Source organism: Meriones unguiculatus, chromosome 1 (genome assembly GCF_030254825.1).
Source record: "Meriones unguiculatus strain TT.TT164.6M chromosome 1, Bangor_MerUng_6.1, whole genome shotgun sequence".
In the NCBI taxonomy this organism is placed as follows: domain Eukaryota; kingdom Metazoa; phylum Chordata; class Mammalia; order Rodentia; family Muridae; genus Meriones; species Meriones unguiculatus.
This window is the reverse complement of record NC_083349.1, coordinates 43,230,078-43,247,557: the sequence shown is the minus strand read 5'-3', so window position 1 is coordinate 43,247,557 and position 17,480 is coordinate 43,230,078. Positions and strand designations below refer to the sequence as shown.

General features: G+C 45.2%; 1 protein-coding gene across 8 annotated transcripts in view; it reads right to left on the bottom strand.

Moving 5' to 3' along the window:
- The window catches only part of Smarca2 (SWI/SNF related, matrix associated, actin dependent regulator of chromatin, subfamily a, member 2), a 166,382-nt gene that overhangs the window by 25,987 nt on the left and 122,915 nt on the right, over positions 1-17,480 (bottom strand). Inside the window, exons 1-2 of one of the 8 annotated variants that reach the window (XM_060387946.1) lie at positions 2,360-2,585; positions 731-826 (exon numbers count right to left, since the gene is read on the bottom strand). The exons of the other annotated variants lie outside the window; for them this stretch is intronic. Of the exons in view, the coding sequence (XP_060243929.1) occupies positions 731-823 (93 nt within the window). The 5' untranslated portion in view covers positions 824-826; positions 2,360-2,585. Of the gene's footprint in view, positions 1-730; positions 827-2,359; positions 2,586-17,480 lie in introns of those variants that run through there. 8 annotated transcript variants of the gene reach the window in all.

Below are 17,480 nucleotides of genomic sequence, written 5' to 3'. Positions count from 1 at the left end.
TCTAATCATAAGGCAATTACCTTCATTTCTCCACAGCACCAAACATGGCTAATATTTATGATCATGTGAGTATAACAATCAATATAAAGAGTGATTACAGCTCAGACATAATTTCTTTCACTTATGTACAATGCTCCCTGAAAAAGAAAAGGTTTGTGAAGAAAACCTGGTACAGAACACAAAACGACCTGGCATGCTAAAAATGCCAGTGGGATTTTAAAAAAAAAATGTTTCCAATGCACTTTCCAATGTGCTAATCCATAGAAGCAACATGCACACAGACAGAATCCTCAGGGACAGCCTGAGCCCAGGCCTTAATAATCAAAAGACAATTTCCATCACGATCCTACAGTGTTCAGATAACCACTATGAAGGAGGCGAGACCTGATGAGTTATGAAGAAAAAGGAGAAAGGAAAAAAAAAAAAGCTCCCCATTATTTCATTAATATTCATTTGCCTAAAAGCAGGGCACCCACTACACAGCTAAACACACTGCAGCTAAGCAAAGAGGAGAGAAAGAAATTGTCCCGCACATCCTGGAGGCTGAACATGCTAATCATAAATACAGCATGCAAGGCTGCCAACAGTTAATGGTTACTGCTCTCTCCTCCAGCACCCAGTTGCACACAGAAATACGGAGAACAGCGGCTTCTGAGGTGTCACACACCTACACATGCCTGGGATGTAGTTCTACTGAATCTTCAAGACGGCAACGAAAAAGGATATTTACCTTACCACTATCAGCAGGCCGGCTATCGGAAATCACAGTTAGTGGGGATAAAATTAACAAGCCAGCAAAGCAGCGAGCTGCTAGTCTCTTCATCAGCTGATCAGGAAAAAAAAGAGAGCTGGGAAAGGCTATGTTTTCATATACAAGTAATTTTATTTTACTGAAAATTTAATACTGGAAGGATTGTGGATACTCAAATCTGCTGTTTCATTCTACCTACGACCAGGCCCCAAGCCTTCCTCCTCCAGCCTGTTTTAATATTGACAACTACTTATCATATTGTTCCCCCCTTGTTATTCCAGGCAGCAGAATTAGAGATTTTTAGCTCAGGTGGTTTTTGATTCTTGCTTGCATTTTAACAATTAAGCCAATAAGAAAACAAATGAATATTCAAATGTATTTTAAAAGATTAAAGCAAGATATGATTTTTGTTGTTTTTTTTTTTTTGCTTTCATCTTATTCATCTTAGTCGTTTTTAAGAAAAGATATGCTGCATGGTTTTGGAGCAGTCTAAAACGATTTTTAACACAGAAGAATCACCACCCCCTCCCAAACACATACACACACACACACACACACACACACACACACATACACTAGATGCATGTAAGTAAAGCAATGTGCATGTTCTCAGGTCCCTGTATTTTAATACAGTGTTATTTTTCTCTGTAAAGAAAATCCCGAATAACTGTGGCACTTCACTTTCGGTTTTCATACTGCAAAATTTTTCATTGTTTTTCTTTTCAGTGGGATCCGGGAGGAGGGAAGGGGGGAAGTTGTGAACTAACCTCCCCTCCCCTTAATTCTGGAAAAGGGGGAACAAAGCATAAGCTTGTGATATTTGGACTTCTAAATCTCTATGCCTGTGAGTACCTAAGAAGGGAAAACAAATTAAATTGCAAACAGAACTCGCCAAACAAATTTTTATTACAACTGCTAATACTGCAGATTCTTATTAAATTTAGGTTCTGGAGTTACAGGAAAACACAAAGTCCTGACCATTATTGCCCTTAAGTTAAGGTTTTTATGCAGGAATGCAGAGAGCTACAGAAATCGTCCTCCTCCCCAAAGACCCGGAACACATCTCTATGCAGGGCTTCATGTCCTGTGGTTTCTAAGGGGCTTTTTTTCTAATGGAAATCAATTCCCTCCATATTTCCCAATGCTTCTCTCCACTTCAAGAGTTAGACTTAAGATTTCTCCTGCATGTAAGGGAAATTATGGGGACTTCTCTGATTTAAAAATATTATTTGTTAAGCTAGCTCCACGGACTACCTAGCTGGGGGCGGGAAGGGGGAGAGGTACAAAAAAATAAAAATAACAAAAAAAAAAAAGAAGAAAAGAAACCAAACAAAAACAAAAACAAAAAAAAACTTGCTACACAATGCTAAAAGTACTACCCCCAGAAAGAATTCCCTTCCAAACCTTTTACCAGCACAATAATGAAATAAATCACAGAAGCAAACCCCCAGTTTCCGACTGGTGACGTGTTGCGCAAGAGTGCGAGCCCTAATTCAACATACAGACGGCTCCCATGCTGAACTGCCTCTAGATTTAATGAAGTGAATAGGAAGGAAGTCGGGGGGAAAAAAAGTGTACAAATAAGAAATTAACACTTTCCTTCCCTACCTAAATGGCGAGGCACAACTACAGGGAAGTTTGGTGAGGTACCTCTTTCCTTAAAGGCACACTGCACTCATTTGGCTCCGGATGTCACGAAAAACCCCATATGGTGCTAAAAAGCCCCAGCCAAGTTAAAAGAGTTAAGCATACTTCAGCCTGCGGGCGCGCGCGCCTGTGTGTGTTGTGTGTGTGTGTGTATGTGTGTGTGTGCTGTTGCCGCTGCTGCTGCTGTGTGTGTGTGTGTGTATGCGCGCGCGCGTGCGCGCGTGTGCCTGTGTGCGCGCGTCCTTTTTTCTTTTCTTTTTTTTTTCCTGAATGAAGCTGGAAATTACTTCTTCCTCCACTGGATGGCAACCTTCTCCCCCCCCCCCCCCTTCCTTTCTCGATCTCCTTTCTTTCTTTTTCTTTCAATTTTGCTTAAAAGAAAAATACGTTTCCACCGAACAGGATGTGCATGCACAAGCGAGGGAGGGACAGGCTTGTTCTCCAGTGATTCCTAAGAAAGCAGCGGTTCCGACAAGGATGGGCAGGAGGCGGCCGGGCGGGAACAGCTGCTGGGGAGCCGACCCTGGAGGCTTGCAGAGCACATGGCAGCCCCGGTAATCAGCCACACGTGCTAGCTTCCATCGTGGCCCTCTGTCACCCCGACACTGCCAGCTACATCTTTCACTGAATGACGGAAGGTCTAGAAAGCAGGCATTATGCTCCTTCTCAGCCAAGCGGTGCGGTGGGGGGTGGGGGTGGGGGGATGATGTGGAGTTACACGTGACATCCCCCATGGCAGCGATTGTGAATAGGTAAACAGGGGTGTGTGAACAAAAAGCCACTCTGCCCATTGTTCCCACCCTTTCCTCTCTGAATACACCAGGCTGTGTGGCAGGGCTGGCTCACCATGGCCCAAACCATCTCTAGAAACATGGAAAGCGGCAATTCTGGAGATCACTAGGCTATAGATGGTAAATTCCTTGGATGATAAATGGATAAAAAGAAACAAAAAGAAAAGAAAAAAAAAAAAAAAAAGAAAAGAGTGTTCTAACAACAAGTCTGGTATATTTGTTGTATTTCTTCCCTGACAGATTACAGATTTCTTTTTTTCCTCTGGGTGGTGGTGTGGGAGGATCCTCCTTTGAGAGAGAGAGAGAGAGAGAGAGAGAGAGAGAGAGAGAGAGAGAGAGAGAGAGAGAGAGAGAGAGAAAAGAGAGATAAAGACACACACACAGAGATAGACACATACATACACACACACACACACACACACACACACACACACAGACAAAGGCAGACCTAGAGAGGTGCAGACCCATAGACAGGACAGGCAGTGTGTGTGTGTGTGTGTGTGTGTGTGTGTGTAAACCAGGCTATGCACTAAAGAAAGGATGTGAAGAAAAACTACAAACCATAGACTGGTGCTTTCTGGGGAAACTCACATCTCCAAAGCTGGGAGTGAGGTCCTAAAAGGCTCAATCTCTGTCGGCCTGAGACCCTGAACACTAAGGACACAGACATGACCTCCCCCCCAAACCTGAAGAGGAACGCTAACAACTAAAAGGCAGGATTTTAAAGAAAGGCTGCAGTTCCGTCCTGAGGCATGTTCTTGTAACAGGAACATGAAATAGTAACAACAAAACTGCTGTGGGGCCTTTTAGTCACCTGGTGGCAAGAGCTGGGGGCAGACTGAGGACTGGGGACGACGCCGAGGCTTCAGTGATTACACTCTCCAAAAGCAAAGCACTAAGAAAGGTGTACCTAGAGCCGAATGCCCTCCAGGGAAATCCTCCAGACACCAAGGGGCAAACACTGCGAGCTGGACAGGAGCTCAGTGGTCACCTAGGCTGCGGAGCAAGGAGCCCTGGTGTGTGACAGCTGCATGAGATTTGGGATGCACTTCCCTTTACTGGTATGTGCACTTAGAATGATGAGAACCAAGCATCCTCTAGGTGTTCTTAGTAAAAAGCAGTGTCTTTGAAAAGCTGGATCCTGACTCTGCTCTACACTGAGCAGCGGAATCCCAACAACTGCCCCTGCAGGTCCATGCCTGTTGCCACTGCCTCAGCTCTGAGCACAGAGACTGGGACATTTTGGCAGCTTTCCTTTGGAACTCAAAGCTTTCCGTATTCCAACAGGTGGCACGCTCAGTCTTGTCCAGCCCAATGCCTACAAGCTCGCTAAAGAATCCCCACAGGTTCCTTCTATCCATTGTTACTAAGGAAATGCCCACGGTGTAAGAAAATACCGCACGGAGAGCATATCCGTTCTCAAAGGGCCTGTCTGCTAACAGACACCTCACGTGTTTAAGGGATGGGTTAATCTGAAGGCTAAGGAGCTCACAAAATGGGATCCCACCCACACGATGGTATGACAGACTGATGACATTTTTCACTCAATAGACAGACCCCTGTTAACTTCATTTGGAGAGGGGGTCTAGACAAGTTACCCAAGCTGATCTTGTACTAGCATTCCTCCTGCCTCAGGCTCCAGAGTGCTGGGATTAAGGACATTGCAACCAATTCACTTACTTCCAGCTTTTGTTGTCAGGCAACTTGAAAGTCAACTGTGTTGTAGTTCTCCCTGAACTGCACTTAAATACACAAAGCTAGCCCTAGCCCTAGCAAGCAGCCTTGGCTTAGTTCATTTCTGGTACAGTAAGCTTTTCAGTTTCTGTTTAACAATCTCAGGTCACTATTAGAGCAAAGTGAACCAAGGTGCTTTCTTAGTCCAGTGGCATATTCGGTGGGAGTATGGGGCAAAGAGAACTGAGGTATGTAAGAACATCGTTTCAATCAGGAAAACCACCAAGAACCCACTCACAGGCTGTGTACGGTGGCACACACTTGTTATCTCAGAATCTGTGAGACTCATCACAAGTTCAAGGCCACCCTGTGCTACACACCAAGCCCCCACCCCCACCTCACCCCACCTTTGAGCAGTCTGAAGCACTCCACTCAGGGAATGACTTTGAGCAGATAGAAGCTTCCAAAAGCTCTGGCCCCAAGGACGCCTCGAAATACGCACAGACCACTGAGACCTTTGTACTTTCAGCAAGGTACATGCAGCATTCCAACTTACATGCCCACAACGAGAGAATCCCCGAGAGAATCTGTCCCCTGACAGATCCTTAGAGAAAGAACAGGCAACAACGACAGGAAATGCGGTTCAACTTTCCTCTTCTAAGACCACCTGTCCAGCCACTGGCAAGGCATACATTGCCAAGACCTCTGCCTGTCTTTCCCTTGGACGACGATCTGCAGGCCTAGGCCATCTCTGCTTCAAGGGAATACCAAGAGGGAACAACAGGTTTTTGGTACAAAGTCATTGCTTACTCAGGCCAACTCTCATTAACATAAACTACCAAAAAAAAAAAAAAGTACAATGATTAAGATTGTGATCATACCTGGATGTCACACCAGGCAAGGCACACCAAGGCACCTTCAGGAATACCAAAGCATGAGACAAACTGTCTTCCAGGCTCCTTTGGGTTGGCTTGGTCCATAGGTTACCCAGCCCTGACCAGGGTCACATGTTAACTAGCACAGGTCTATGCACTCACACACAGACGAAAGCATTAAAATAAGGAACTAAGAATGGAACGCTTAATCTGCTTGAAGCAAATGCAAAGGATGCCCATGAACAGCCCAACGAGGAGGGAGAACACACTCATGAAGAACCACAGGACATCAAAGGGTGGTAGTTTGAGACCCTCTGAGAAAGGGGAGCCCTGACCTCAACCTCAATAAATCTGAAGATGCGCAGATCCACCGAGGCTCTTTACATTTTCATTTTTTGGATTTGGATTAGTTCTTTTCAGAAATTATCCAGTGTACTTTGATACTATTCACTCCCTTTCCCCAACTTAGAAGAAGGTCTTCTATAAATTTTGTCATTACAGTTTTCCTTCAGGAAAGCAACTAACTTCTGTCCTTTTGCCTGAACACCAAGTTGTCCAGGAAATTATTATCACTATGGTCTTCAATCTAAAGCAGAATGCTCAATTTCAGCCATAAGTAGCTTCCTGATCCTAGTGCAATTTAAATGGAAAAAGAAATAATGTTTAGATGTCTTTATTGTGATTTTATAGTAATCGGTCTGTTTCTATAGGGGCTGTGTGGGACCTCCACATGAGCCCAGGACTCCTGCAAGCTACACTATGCTGTTGCCATTTCAAATCTCCTATCACGACCACTTCAAAAACTTTCTGAATTACTTCTTGTTACTTCACTGTACTTTGACGCCCAACCCTCTCTTTTGATGATTCCACATCGGTAAGATATCACACAGGTTTATGACTGGGAAATAAGAAAACAAAATAATTTCATGTTGTGCCATGTGCCAATGGCCAGTTAAGACACTAACAGACAAATCAGCAGGAGGCTTTGAAAGAAATGATGAGTCCAGTCACTGAACACGAGGCTCAGCTCCTCGTCACCGTGAAGTACAGCTGAAAGGCTGACCGCACCACCCGTGTATTGTGCACAGCAATTCATAAGGGCCACACCCACAGTGTTACGGTCTACTGGGGTCCTAATCCCCAATACCTCAGAATGTGACTGCACCTTGAGATAGGACCTTCAGAGGGGCAATTAACACAAAATGAGAAAAACGGAGTGATGTAAGTGGGCTCTGATCCCATATGACTGCTGAACATAGGTATACACGGGACAGTCACGTGAAAAGAAGATGGGCATCTCAGAAGAAAGCAAAGATGCCAGATGCCGCACCTTGATGTGACATGGGCAGTTCCTAGGGCTGTGAGAAATTCCTATGGCTGTTTAAACTATAGTCTATTGTATGTTGTCATAGGTAGCTAATACAATATGTGCTCTTGGGAAGTAGTGCTTAATTGTTCCATGGTGTCGGAAACATATACCTACTGGTGCAAAGCAAGTCACGTGTGTGCATCCTTCTGAGTCAGTGAGGAATGTTTTTGTCTTTCAGGCCATCCTTTAATGGAAGAGAAACTGTTCAACACTCCACACCTGCTGCCTGGACAACCATGTCCTAAGTCAGGTGACTTCCCCCATCCTTGCCTCGCCTTAAGACCTCTTGTTTTCAGGGTGTCCGAGAGTTTCTACATAACATAAGCCAGAGACTGGATTGCTGTTGTACTACAGAATACATCCAGGTACCATGGGAGGGGGAAGCTGAAATGGGTTGGTATCTAGGGCAGAGAAGCCATGAGTTGAAAACATGAATAAACAGAGGACAACAGGGTTACAGCGGGTATACAGGGTTAAGGAGAGGAGCTGGTCCCAGGGAGACTAGAATTCCTTACAAACCAGACATGTATTAAGTTAGGCTACAACTATATAAAATCATGCTCAAATACACACACACACACACACACACACACACACACACACACTTGTGTGCTCATATATGCATATGCACATACATACATATCTATGCACATACATACATATCTATGCACATACATATATATATGTATATATACACACAACATACATACCTATTCATGTTACTGGAGTTACCTATCTCATGAGATAGCAGCCAAGCCACCCAAGACAACGTCAACTGAGGCACGACAGACAGAAAAACACAGGGACCAGCAATAAGGGCAGTGACAGCACATAAAAAGAAAATGGCTCCTAAAACACATTCCTGAGATGGAGCATCCAGAAGGCTAAAGCGTGCACACCTCATCATTGGTAAGTCTGAGGGCAAGGGCCTGTGGCATTGACTTCTGAGGGCCCTGTCCCAGTGGAGGTCTTCCTGGCAGAGCTTCTCTGACTTGTTTCACAGACCTGTTCCCTGTGCTCCCGAATGTGTTGGCCCAAGAAGAGCAGATTTTTTTTTTCAGTTTTACATAAATTAAGGAAATGTGATTATGGAAAGAAACAAGGTTCTTGGACTGGCAAGACAGCTCAGCACATAAAGCCTCGAAGTCTGATGACCTGAGTTCTACTTGGGATCGAAGAGAGCAGGAGAGAACCAACTCCGCAAAGTTGTCCTGTGGCCCCTGCACACATGCCACGGTACATATGCACCCTGGCAAGGTCAAACTGTTATAGTTTGGGAAGAGTCCGGAACCAGCCTGCTTCGTTAGCATCAGTTTCTCACTCGCTCTAAAACACACCCAAGCTGAAAATCCTAAGCAACACACTATGACTACTATCTGCAGAAAAGATGGCAGTGTTCTAGTAAGGAGACCCACAGGGGACCTCAGCCTCCCTCAGAACAACATGGCTATCATTGCATCAGTCCATCTGTGACATCCTGCTGGGCCCCATTCACCTACCTTTTCTCACCTCCTCCAGAAGCTTCCTCTGACCAGCATTTTGTGCGTTTTGGAAGGAAGGGGTCAGTTACCCTACCTGCTCTTTGCCATTTAATCCCTTTTCTATTCACAGTGATATCATAAGACATAAAGCCTGGATGCTTTATCCTCCAGCCCCCAAGGATAAGGATTAAATTTAGGGCCTCGCACACCCTAAGTGCTTCTACCACTGAACTCTGTTTCCAGCCTGGCAGTTTTCTTTTTCCTTTTTGAAACAGGTATTATGGGGCACATTCCATTTGCCAGGCCCTAAGTCTGTTTTCATCTTCTGCCCTACTTCTGTTCCTCTCCTGTACTTAGCTTATCAAGTTCAAGCCCATGTGCCTCCAACCCAAAGCATTGGGTTTGCCATCGTTCACCCTATGGTCTGGATGGTTGCACTCTCAAGGAGTCCTATGCCGAAATCCTCTCCCCACAGCCAATAGCACTAAATGGTGTGACAATTGGGAGGCCACTAGTTCACAAAGGCAGAGACTCTGTGGCTAGATTAAGATCCTTAGAAAGCAGGCTCAGGGTTGGTCTGGTGCTGTGTTCTCTAATGCTGATTACCAGCCCCCAAGATCTGGTTGTACATTTTCCTGTAGACCAAGTGATGTTGTGTGAACCTTGCTCCCAAATTTAAAATAGTCAGGAGCCTGTAAGTGGGCAGAAGAGAAGTAGGTGGAACTTAGGTTCCTGGGCTTGGGGCAGACAGGACTATGAGGACAAAGAGAAGGAAGCAGGGAGAAGAAGAGGGAGAAGAAGGAAGTCGCCATGGAGCAGTACAGAGAATGTGCGTGTAACCATGAGGGCTGGCCTAATGGTACATACAGAGGTAGCCCAGAGAGAAACAATTATGGCAAGTAACTTGGGGTGTGTAACCAGGAAATAACTAAGTAGCTTAGAGGGTTGATACCTGCCCAGTTATGGAGCCTTACAATTTTATAAAATCAAAAAGATCTCTGTCTTGGTTATTTGGGAACTAGCTGGATCAGAAAAGCCCTCCAGAGTCTAATATACAAGTTTGACAAGAGGCTCCAGTGGGCCCACTGGTTCCTTCTACCAAAAGAGCACACCATGACAATCCACCTATGAAGGGGAGGCAGAATCACCACATAGTGTCTGCTGGGACTTTAGAAAGACCCCTTTAGCTTCCATAGCTATGAGAAAGGGACCATTATTTATAGCATACACAGCTTGAGGTATTTTGTTACAGGAGTCTGTAGTGAGACACCAATAGTGTGAATATTCTTCAAGCAACAGGAACGGAAATCCATTGTCTTCCTGTGGCAGGCTGCATTCACTCCCACTTTTGAGATTCCTTTTCTTACCTAGTGTCCTGGCTGGTTTTGAATGTCAACTTGACACAAGCTAGAGTCATCACAGAGAAAAGAGGCCCCAATGGAGGAAATACCTCTATGAGATCTGGCTGTCAGGCATTTTCTCAATTAGTGACCAATAGGGGAGGGTGCCATCCCTGGCCTGTTGTTTCTGGGCTTCCTATGAAAGCAGGCTGAACAAGCTAAGGGAAGCAAGCCAGTAAACAGCACTCCTCCATGGCCTCTATATCAGCTTCTGCCTCCAGGATCCTGCCCTGTTTGAGTTTTGAGTTCCTGTCCTGACTTCCTTCGATAGTGAACAGAGACGTAGATGTGTAAGCCAAATAAATTCTTTTCTCCCCAGCTTGCTTTTTAGTTGTGTTTTTTGTCCCAGCAGTAAAAACCTAAGATATACAAGATGGCTGTCCTGACCCCCGTCCCTGTGCACTGTATGCAGAGTATTTGCTATTTCAAAGGCTAAGTCAGAAACACCAGGTTTCTGTCCTCTCATATGCACTGCTGATTGCTTACCAAGCCTTCCCTTCGCTGTTAAACTTCCAGTCCACGCCCCGGATGGTTCACTTTCTGAAAACAATATACTCAGGAGGCCACAATTTTTTCCCAAAATGTTGCTCAAGGTTTCCTGATTCCCATATCTGTCTCCTCTAATTCTCCCACAGTTCTTTCACATCTCCCCTTCTTGCACTGCCGGACTTGTGATTCCCTGCCTCGTGTAACCACGGTTTTCTATCCGTTACTGCAGATTCTCCAACTCTTTTTCTCTAGCCCCATTTCCATGGACTATAAATGTTCCAGCACATGAGGCCAATGGCTTCAAGACCAGAGCAGACAACATTAAGGAGTCCATGCCTTTCATCGGTCCTCAGGGAGGCTCTTACTGACACTTGGAGAGTTTGCTGTCAAAAAAGTGCACAGGGTCCTTGCTGGTGGAGCGCCATGTGCATCAATCCACCCGGGAGGGCTGTTAAGCTGGCTGCACCTGGATAAGAGGGCTCTTGACGGGCTCCTGAGCAGCGTGGAAACAAATCTACAATCCTCAATATACGTGTTTGTTTTACGTAGCCCCTAACTCACCTGTATTTCTTTTGGGGGTTACCAACTGGGATTTCTACTCTCCTAACCAACACCGCAAAAGAAGTTTATCATTTTTCACCAGCCAAGAAAGTATTTGTCTTTCTGGCTCTTTCCAGCTCACCCATGGCAGCATAATGCCCTCCACTGTCGAGCCTGGAGGCTTCTCTATCATCTAAGCCATCCTATACGTCACCTCTGAAATGCCCTGAAGATCTTTCCTCTGTGTGGGCTTTGCTCTGGAAAATGGCCTCTGTTTCCCTTCCATGTGGGTGGGCCCTACTCACTTCCCTGCTTTTTAATAAATTCACCTTGACATTGCAAACAGTTGTCTCTGCCTAAGAGGGTGGCTACATCCAGTCACTCTCTCATCTAACACATGCTTTTGGGGTCTGAGTTCCTCCTGCAGACCAGGAGAAACCCCATATTCTTTTGTCAAGCATAGCTTCTGGGGCTGATCCCATCCTAGCTCGGCTTTTCCACGGCTCTCCATTAAAAACTCCGCTTCCAACATGGCTGAGAGGAGCCACATAGTTCCAAGCCTCTATGGGCTCATGTGAATCTAGAATTCAAATCCTCTTTGCTATCCACATCACATGCACCTCTCAAAGGCTAACATACCATTGTCTCAATATGTGATCCGGCCCCTCCTTCCAAAATACTTTCATGGCATGAGCAATCTCAATAAGTTGGCTTAATTCTGTTTGTAGGTAGTTTTGTTTTGTTTTGAAATCCTGGCTGAATTGCTTATCAGGAAAATCTTTTTTTTAATGTATTTAATTATGTAAAGACACTGTCTACAAGTATGCCTGTCTACAGATGGTTGTGAGCCACCATGTGGCTGCTGGGAAATGAACTCATGACCTCTGGAGGAGCAGCCAGTGCTCTTAACCACTGAGCCATCTCTCCAACTCCAAAAAAAAAATCTTTTGAAAGAGTAATTTTAACCAAATTAGCCTCCACCAGCACCAAGACAATGCCTTGCTCAGCATCTTACTGAAATAAAATAAGGGTTTTTTGTTTGTTTGTTTGTTTTTTTACTCTCATGCTTTCTTGCAACAAGAACTTTCCAGGAAACCACATTTTAAGGGTAGGCTTCAGCGATTAATTCAAAAGGCCACCCAACTGCATGATCAACTAACACAGACCAGAAAAACCTGGCAAGATAAACCTTCACCCTGCTGCAGCCTATCCCATTTTACTCCAACTATTTTAACAGGTACTCACACACTTTTCTGTACTGTTTTAGCTGAATGACAAGAAAAAAAAAAAAAAAAAAACAGGCGATGTTGCCATCGCTGAGCTGAGAAGTAATGAAGCCCTCAGTTCAGAGGCGGAACAAGGTGCAGTGGAGGACAGTTAAGGACTAAGTTTCCCCAGAAACAAAACCAAACTAGGGCAGAGACACTGACCTACAGTTGTAAAGAGCCCCGAGTCCTGCTGCCTGCCTCAGAAAGAAATCCGCAAAGAAGCTTCTCTGCAGCTGTGACCAAGTGAACAGTCTGGAGAGGTCTCATATTTACCCCAGGAGGCTGTCTTCGTGCTCCCTGGGCCGATACCTCCACCGTTCTCACAACCACCTGTTTCTTGTCGGCTTCGAGCCCTGCCTTTCCAACAGGAAGGCCGAACGAACGGGCCAGGTGCTTATCAACAGTGATGGGAATCACTTATCTTTTACGAAACCCAGATGTGCGTTATGGAAATAGAAAAGGCAGCCAGTTCAACGCTGAACAGTCACTCAGCAGATACATCTGGCATAAACAAAAGGCCAAATCTCAAACCCTGGCGCCAGGCCCGTGAGGCCTGAGTCTATAAAATGGGAGAAAGGGTATCCATTCCAAGTCTTTTGGTGGTTAAATGGTGGCATGTATTTATAGCATCTAGCCTGGCATTGTCTGACACAGAGAAGGTCAGGAAGGAGAACCCAGAGAATGGGCCTGATTCAGCTTAAAAGCAGTCCTGTGGGCTAGAAGTGGCCCCGCAATTGAGCACTTAAAGAAATGTTGCTGTGCATGGCAGTACACACCTTTGAGTCCAGTACTCTGGAGGCAGAAGCAGGTAGATCTCTGTGAGTTCGAGGCCAGCCTTGTATACATAGGGAACCCCTGTATACCCAGGGCTACATAGACTCTGCCTCACAAACAAACAAAAAAAATAACAATGAAAGCTAAAAGTCCTATGGGAATGAATTCTGGTTAAAAAATTATTCCTGGGAAGGAGAGGATATGTTTTGCTCATTCTCTAACAATTAAAAACAAAATCACCAACTGTACAACATAAGAGAGGCAACAAGGCATTGTGAAAGGGGGACAGACACCCCGTGAGACACCAAAGTCCTGCTCAGGGGCAGGAAGAAAGGCATTTTCCAGTGTGAGAGGGCATGCTGTTACCCATCCTTCAATGGCCCTAAATACAGAAGGCAGTCTGCTGGCACCGAGTGCCTTTAAAACAGGCTTTCTCCAGGTAAATGCCACCAACAGGCCAAGGCTTGATGGGCATCTCAGGTGGAGCAGGCTGGGGCAATTGCCAAGCGGAAAAGCTCACAAGAGGTTGATAACAACGCTGAACGCAATGCCAAGCAAATGGCCTTTTAATAGGATTTTCCCTTGGCTCTTTCTCCAACGTACACACAAAGGTCAGTGAGATTCTAGATCATCCCATTCTCTTTCTTCCACTCTTTTGTACTTTCCTTTTTGTTTTGTTTTACAAGATGGGGCCATGCTCAAGTCTCTTACATGAAACAGCAGAATATTCAGACATGACCTAGGCACACCCTCTCAGAGCCTATACCACTTACTCATTTGTGTTCCCTAATATGATGCAAATGCTATGTAAATGATTGCTATCCCACATTATTTAGGGAAAAAATGACACAGATCTATGTTTAGTATGTGTTCAGTACAGATACATGTTTTAAAGCATTCTGATTTTGTGATTGGTTGATTCTGGGGATGTGAAATCAGTAAATGTCATGGCTGTCTATACCATAACACTAAAGTATTGTTTTTTTGTTTCCTTTCTTTTTTTTTTTTATTTTTATTTTTAAGGTAACTGCAAATGTATTTGATTTTGGTAATTTGGAGAAAAACTTGATGTTTTTGATGATTACAAGTAGATCTGTCTAACATCTGGTATACACTCTACTGGACAGTAGTGAGCAAGGGATTCTAAAGGGGGCTTGGTGGTCTGATTCTTGATAACAGGGTGCTAGACAATCCCAGTTCTGGGTCTGTGTGGGACCAACAAAGTTCCAGATCCCTGTAAGGAGTGGCCCCAGTAGCAGCAACAGCCCCCTTTCCTGTTGTCCATGCTGGCACCGTACCCACCATGGCCAATCACAACACAAGCCTGGCCTCACCTCTGTAAATGCCATACATATCACAACCAGGATGTCCCTGAAATCTACACAGGGGATCGGTTACTAAGTCCACAGTCACAACAGAGCACCCTTGTCAACTCTACATGGTCAGGAAGAACAACAAATAGAGCTCCAAGTCTTAGTCCCTGAGAACTGGGTGCCACCGAATTGGACACGGCCTAGAACAAGCCTGACTCATCCCTCCTGTGGTCACCAAAGGCAATGCTGAAAAACCACAAGGCAGGAGGGAGGGGCTCTGTCTACCCCCACACCCACTTCATGACTCCAGTGTACAGACAGGGAAACTGAGTCACCAGGAGGTGAAGAGATTTGTCTGTCACATGGCGATCTGTGTCTGAAACCCATATCTAGCTGCCTGACCCAGATTCTCCCACTGCACCATCAGGAGCCTCCGCAGAATACGGTAAGTGCCATGAGCAGTCTCCTCAAGGCTCAGCTTTGAAAAGCCTTTGTAAGGAGAGTCTACAAGGTTCAAGTGCAAATAGTCTTAAAAAAAAACAAAACCAGTATCACACCTGTTAGGAATGTAATTCCTGTGATGGGTTCTGTGCACAGCCACCTTTAATATTACATTTCAGCAGGTACGGTGGGGATAAGACTCAAGCTTTGCTCAAAGAAAAATGTCATGGTTCCATCCACGGATTTCCTCGACTCTGACAAGTCTTTGTCTGATGGAAAAGGAGGAGGAAGCCATATAGAAAGCTTCATAGTGTTACCTTAAAACCCACATACTCATATATGATACTTGCACAAAAGAAAAACAGGAACACTTGCTTAATTTAGTCCTTTGTGTGTGTATGTGTGTTTTTTTAATTGTATACTTTATTAAAGTTTATTTAATATACAATTCTTCATTTTATACACAATACATACTTTATTTTTTTCAACTTTTATTAATTACACTTTATTCACTTTGTATCCCCCCATAAGCCCCTCCCTCCTCCCCTCCCGGTCTCACCCTCCCTCCCCCTTCTTCACGCATGCCCTCACATTTTTTGAAAAGTGCAAGGGCACTTGTGTGTCAAAAAATTCTTTTGGGTAGCAAATCTTTCTGAAGGCATGGATCACTAGACTCGCACTTGGGAGATGCCAGTAGTGTCTGCCTTGCTTTGCATTAGTGGAAAGCAGACACACCATTCTCCCAGCTTTGCCAAAAGGATAGGAATGTAAAAATAATGTATGTAGAGACTCCTACCAATGGATATTGCAGTTATTGTCTGATGCTCTTGTGAATCTTAAGTGCATCTTCTCTGAACTGTATCTGTGACATTTCCTGCTATAAAAAAGTGAAAGCATTTTTATAAGTTAGTTAAGGGCTGTGGCCAAGCCTTCTCTCCCAGCTCTCCCTGCTGCCTGCACCGTGTCCTCTTGTACACACGCTTATTGCGTGCTTGCTATGATCGGGGTGGTACTCCACCACCTGGTATAATCACCTGTTACGCCAGGCAAGGCTCTGGCTGTCCCTGGAGCTCCGGACTGACGGGAGAGAACAGTAAGGTCTCCGTTAGGCAGTGGCACTGCCATTAAAAACAATATACTTTATGTGACAGTAACAAGCAAGGGCGGCCAGGAAGGGTCCCTAAGAAGCTCATCTGGATGAGGAGAAAAGACCTAGGGTGGAAGGTGTGAAGGATGAGAAGGACAGTCCTGTGGGCCAGCTGCTTAAGAGCAAGGGATCAGAAAGCCAAGGCCGTACAGATAATATGCAGGTATTTGGGTTTGCTTCCCAATGGCCAGCAATAGTGGGCTGGGCTGGGGGATGCAGGCAGGGTGAACAGCATAAAAGGTTTCTGAATCCTCTGGGCAGTTTCAACAAAGGGAGAATCACCCTCTAAAGGGCCAGGAATCTGAACATGTCAAATGCTCCAATCTTCAAACTCCTGTCTCTTTTGTCAGTGAATGTGTAGGCTGTATTTCTCCTTCACCTCAAGGCCCAACAGGGCTGACAGGCAACATGCATGGCCAGCTGTTGCTGTTGGAAAGGATGGAGTCTCCCAACAGCAGCAGGAAGACAAAACCAAACACAAGAGACAGGCAGCCCTTCCCTCCCCTACCAGTCTGAAGGTAGAAACACTTATGGACCATCCCCATAGGGGTGACACTAACATGGCAGCATTATGCAGAATACATGTTGCTAAAAGCCTGCTCCTTTCCTGAACAGTTACAAACTTTACAAAGGCTGGAGTGTGCCACAGTATCGTTTCATCTCTGCTAATTCTCGCTTGTTCCATGCTTGGAGATCCACTCTTTACCAGCCCTCGCAGGTGGCTAACTGTGCAATATCATTGACAAGAGTGCCTCTCAAGTCTGCCTCTTAATTGCATTAACAAATCTGGCCAGCTGTGGCTGTAGAGTAACAACACACTCCCCACATCCGAATCCATCTACGAAGCTTAATCAGTCTTCAGTACATGATCACTGAGTTGAATCTGCTTTTCTGTACTTCCTGTTCATGTACTCATGGGTGACGGAGCAGGAGGGGAATCATTATTAAAAATCACAACAAACGGTAAAGCAAACTCAGCATCCTGTGACTTTGGAGGTTTCCTTTAGACAGTGAATGGAAGGGCTCTTCAAATCAAAGCTGCGAATGACCCACCTCTGGGGAAGCCTGAGGGAGAGGTGGGGCAAGGGGGTCATACCAACGTGATGGTATGTCAACTTGACAGCACCAAGGGATGTTCATGTGACTGGGAATACACTATTCAGGAACATGTTTGTGGGTGTGTTTCTGAAGTAAGGAATAAGCTTTTCAAGCAGTAAGACCACCAATGTAGCTTCCTCTGCCCAACCTACCGAGGGCCAGGCTAGAAAAGGAAGCAAAAGGAAAGGGGAGTCTCCTTTTCCAGCCATGCAATTTGTCTTCAGCCCCTGGATACTGGGTAGTGGATTCCTGATTCTCAGGCCTCTGGGGTCCAGGACTTATGCCAGCAATGTTCCTACACCCTTGTGCCGGCAGTGTCAGATCTAAACTAAAGTCACACCGCCCTAGCAGACAGTTGGCACCTCACAGGTATATCAGCTCCCACAATCATAAGGTAGTGCCTATAGCCAGCCACCTTCTCA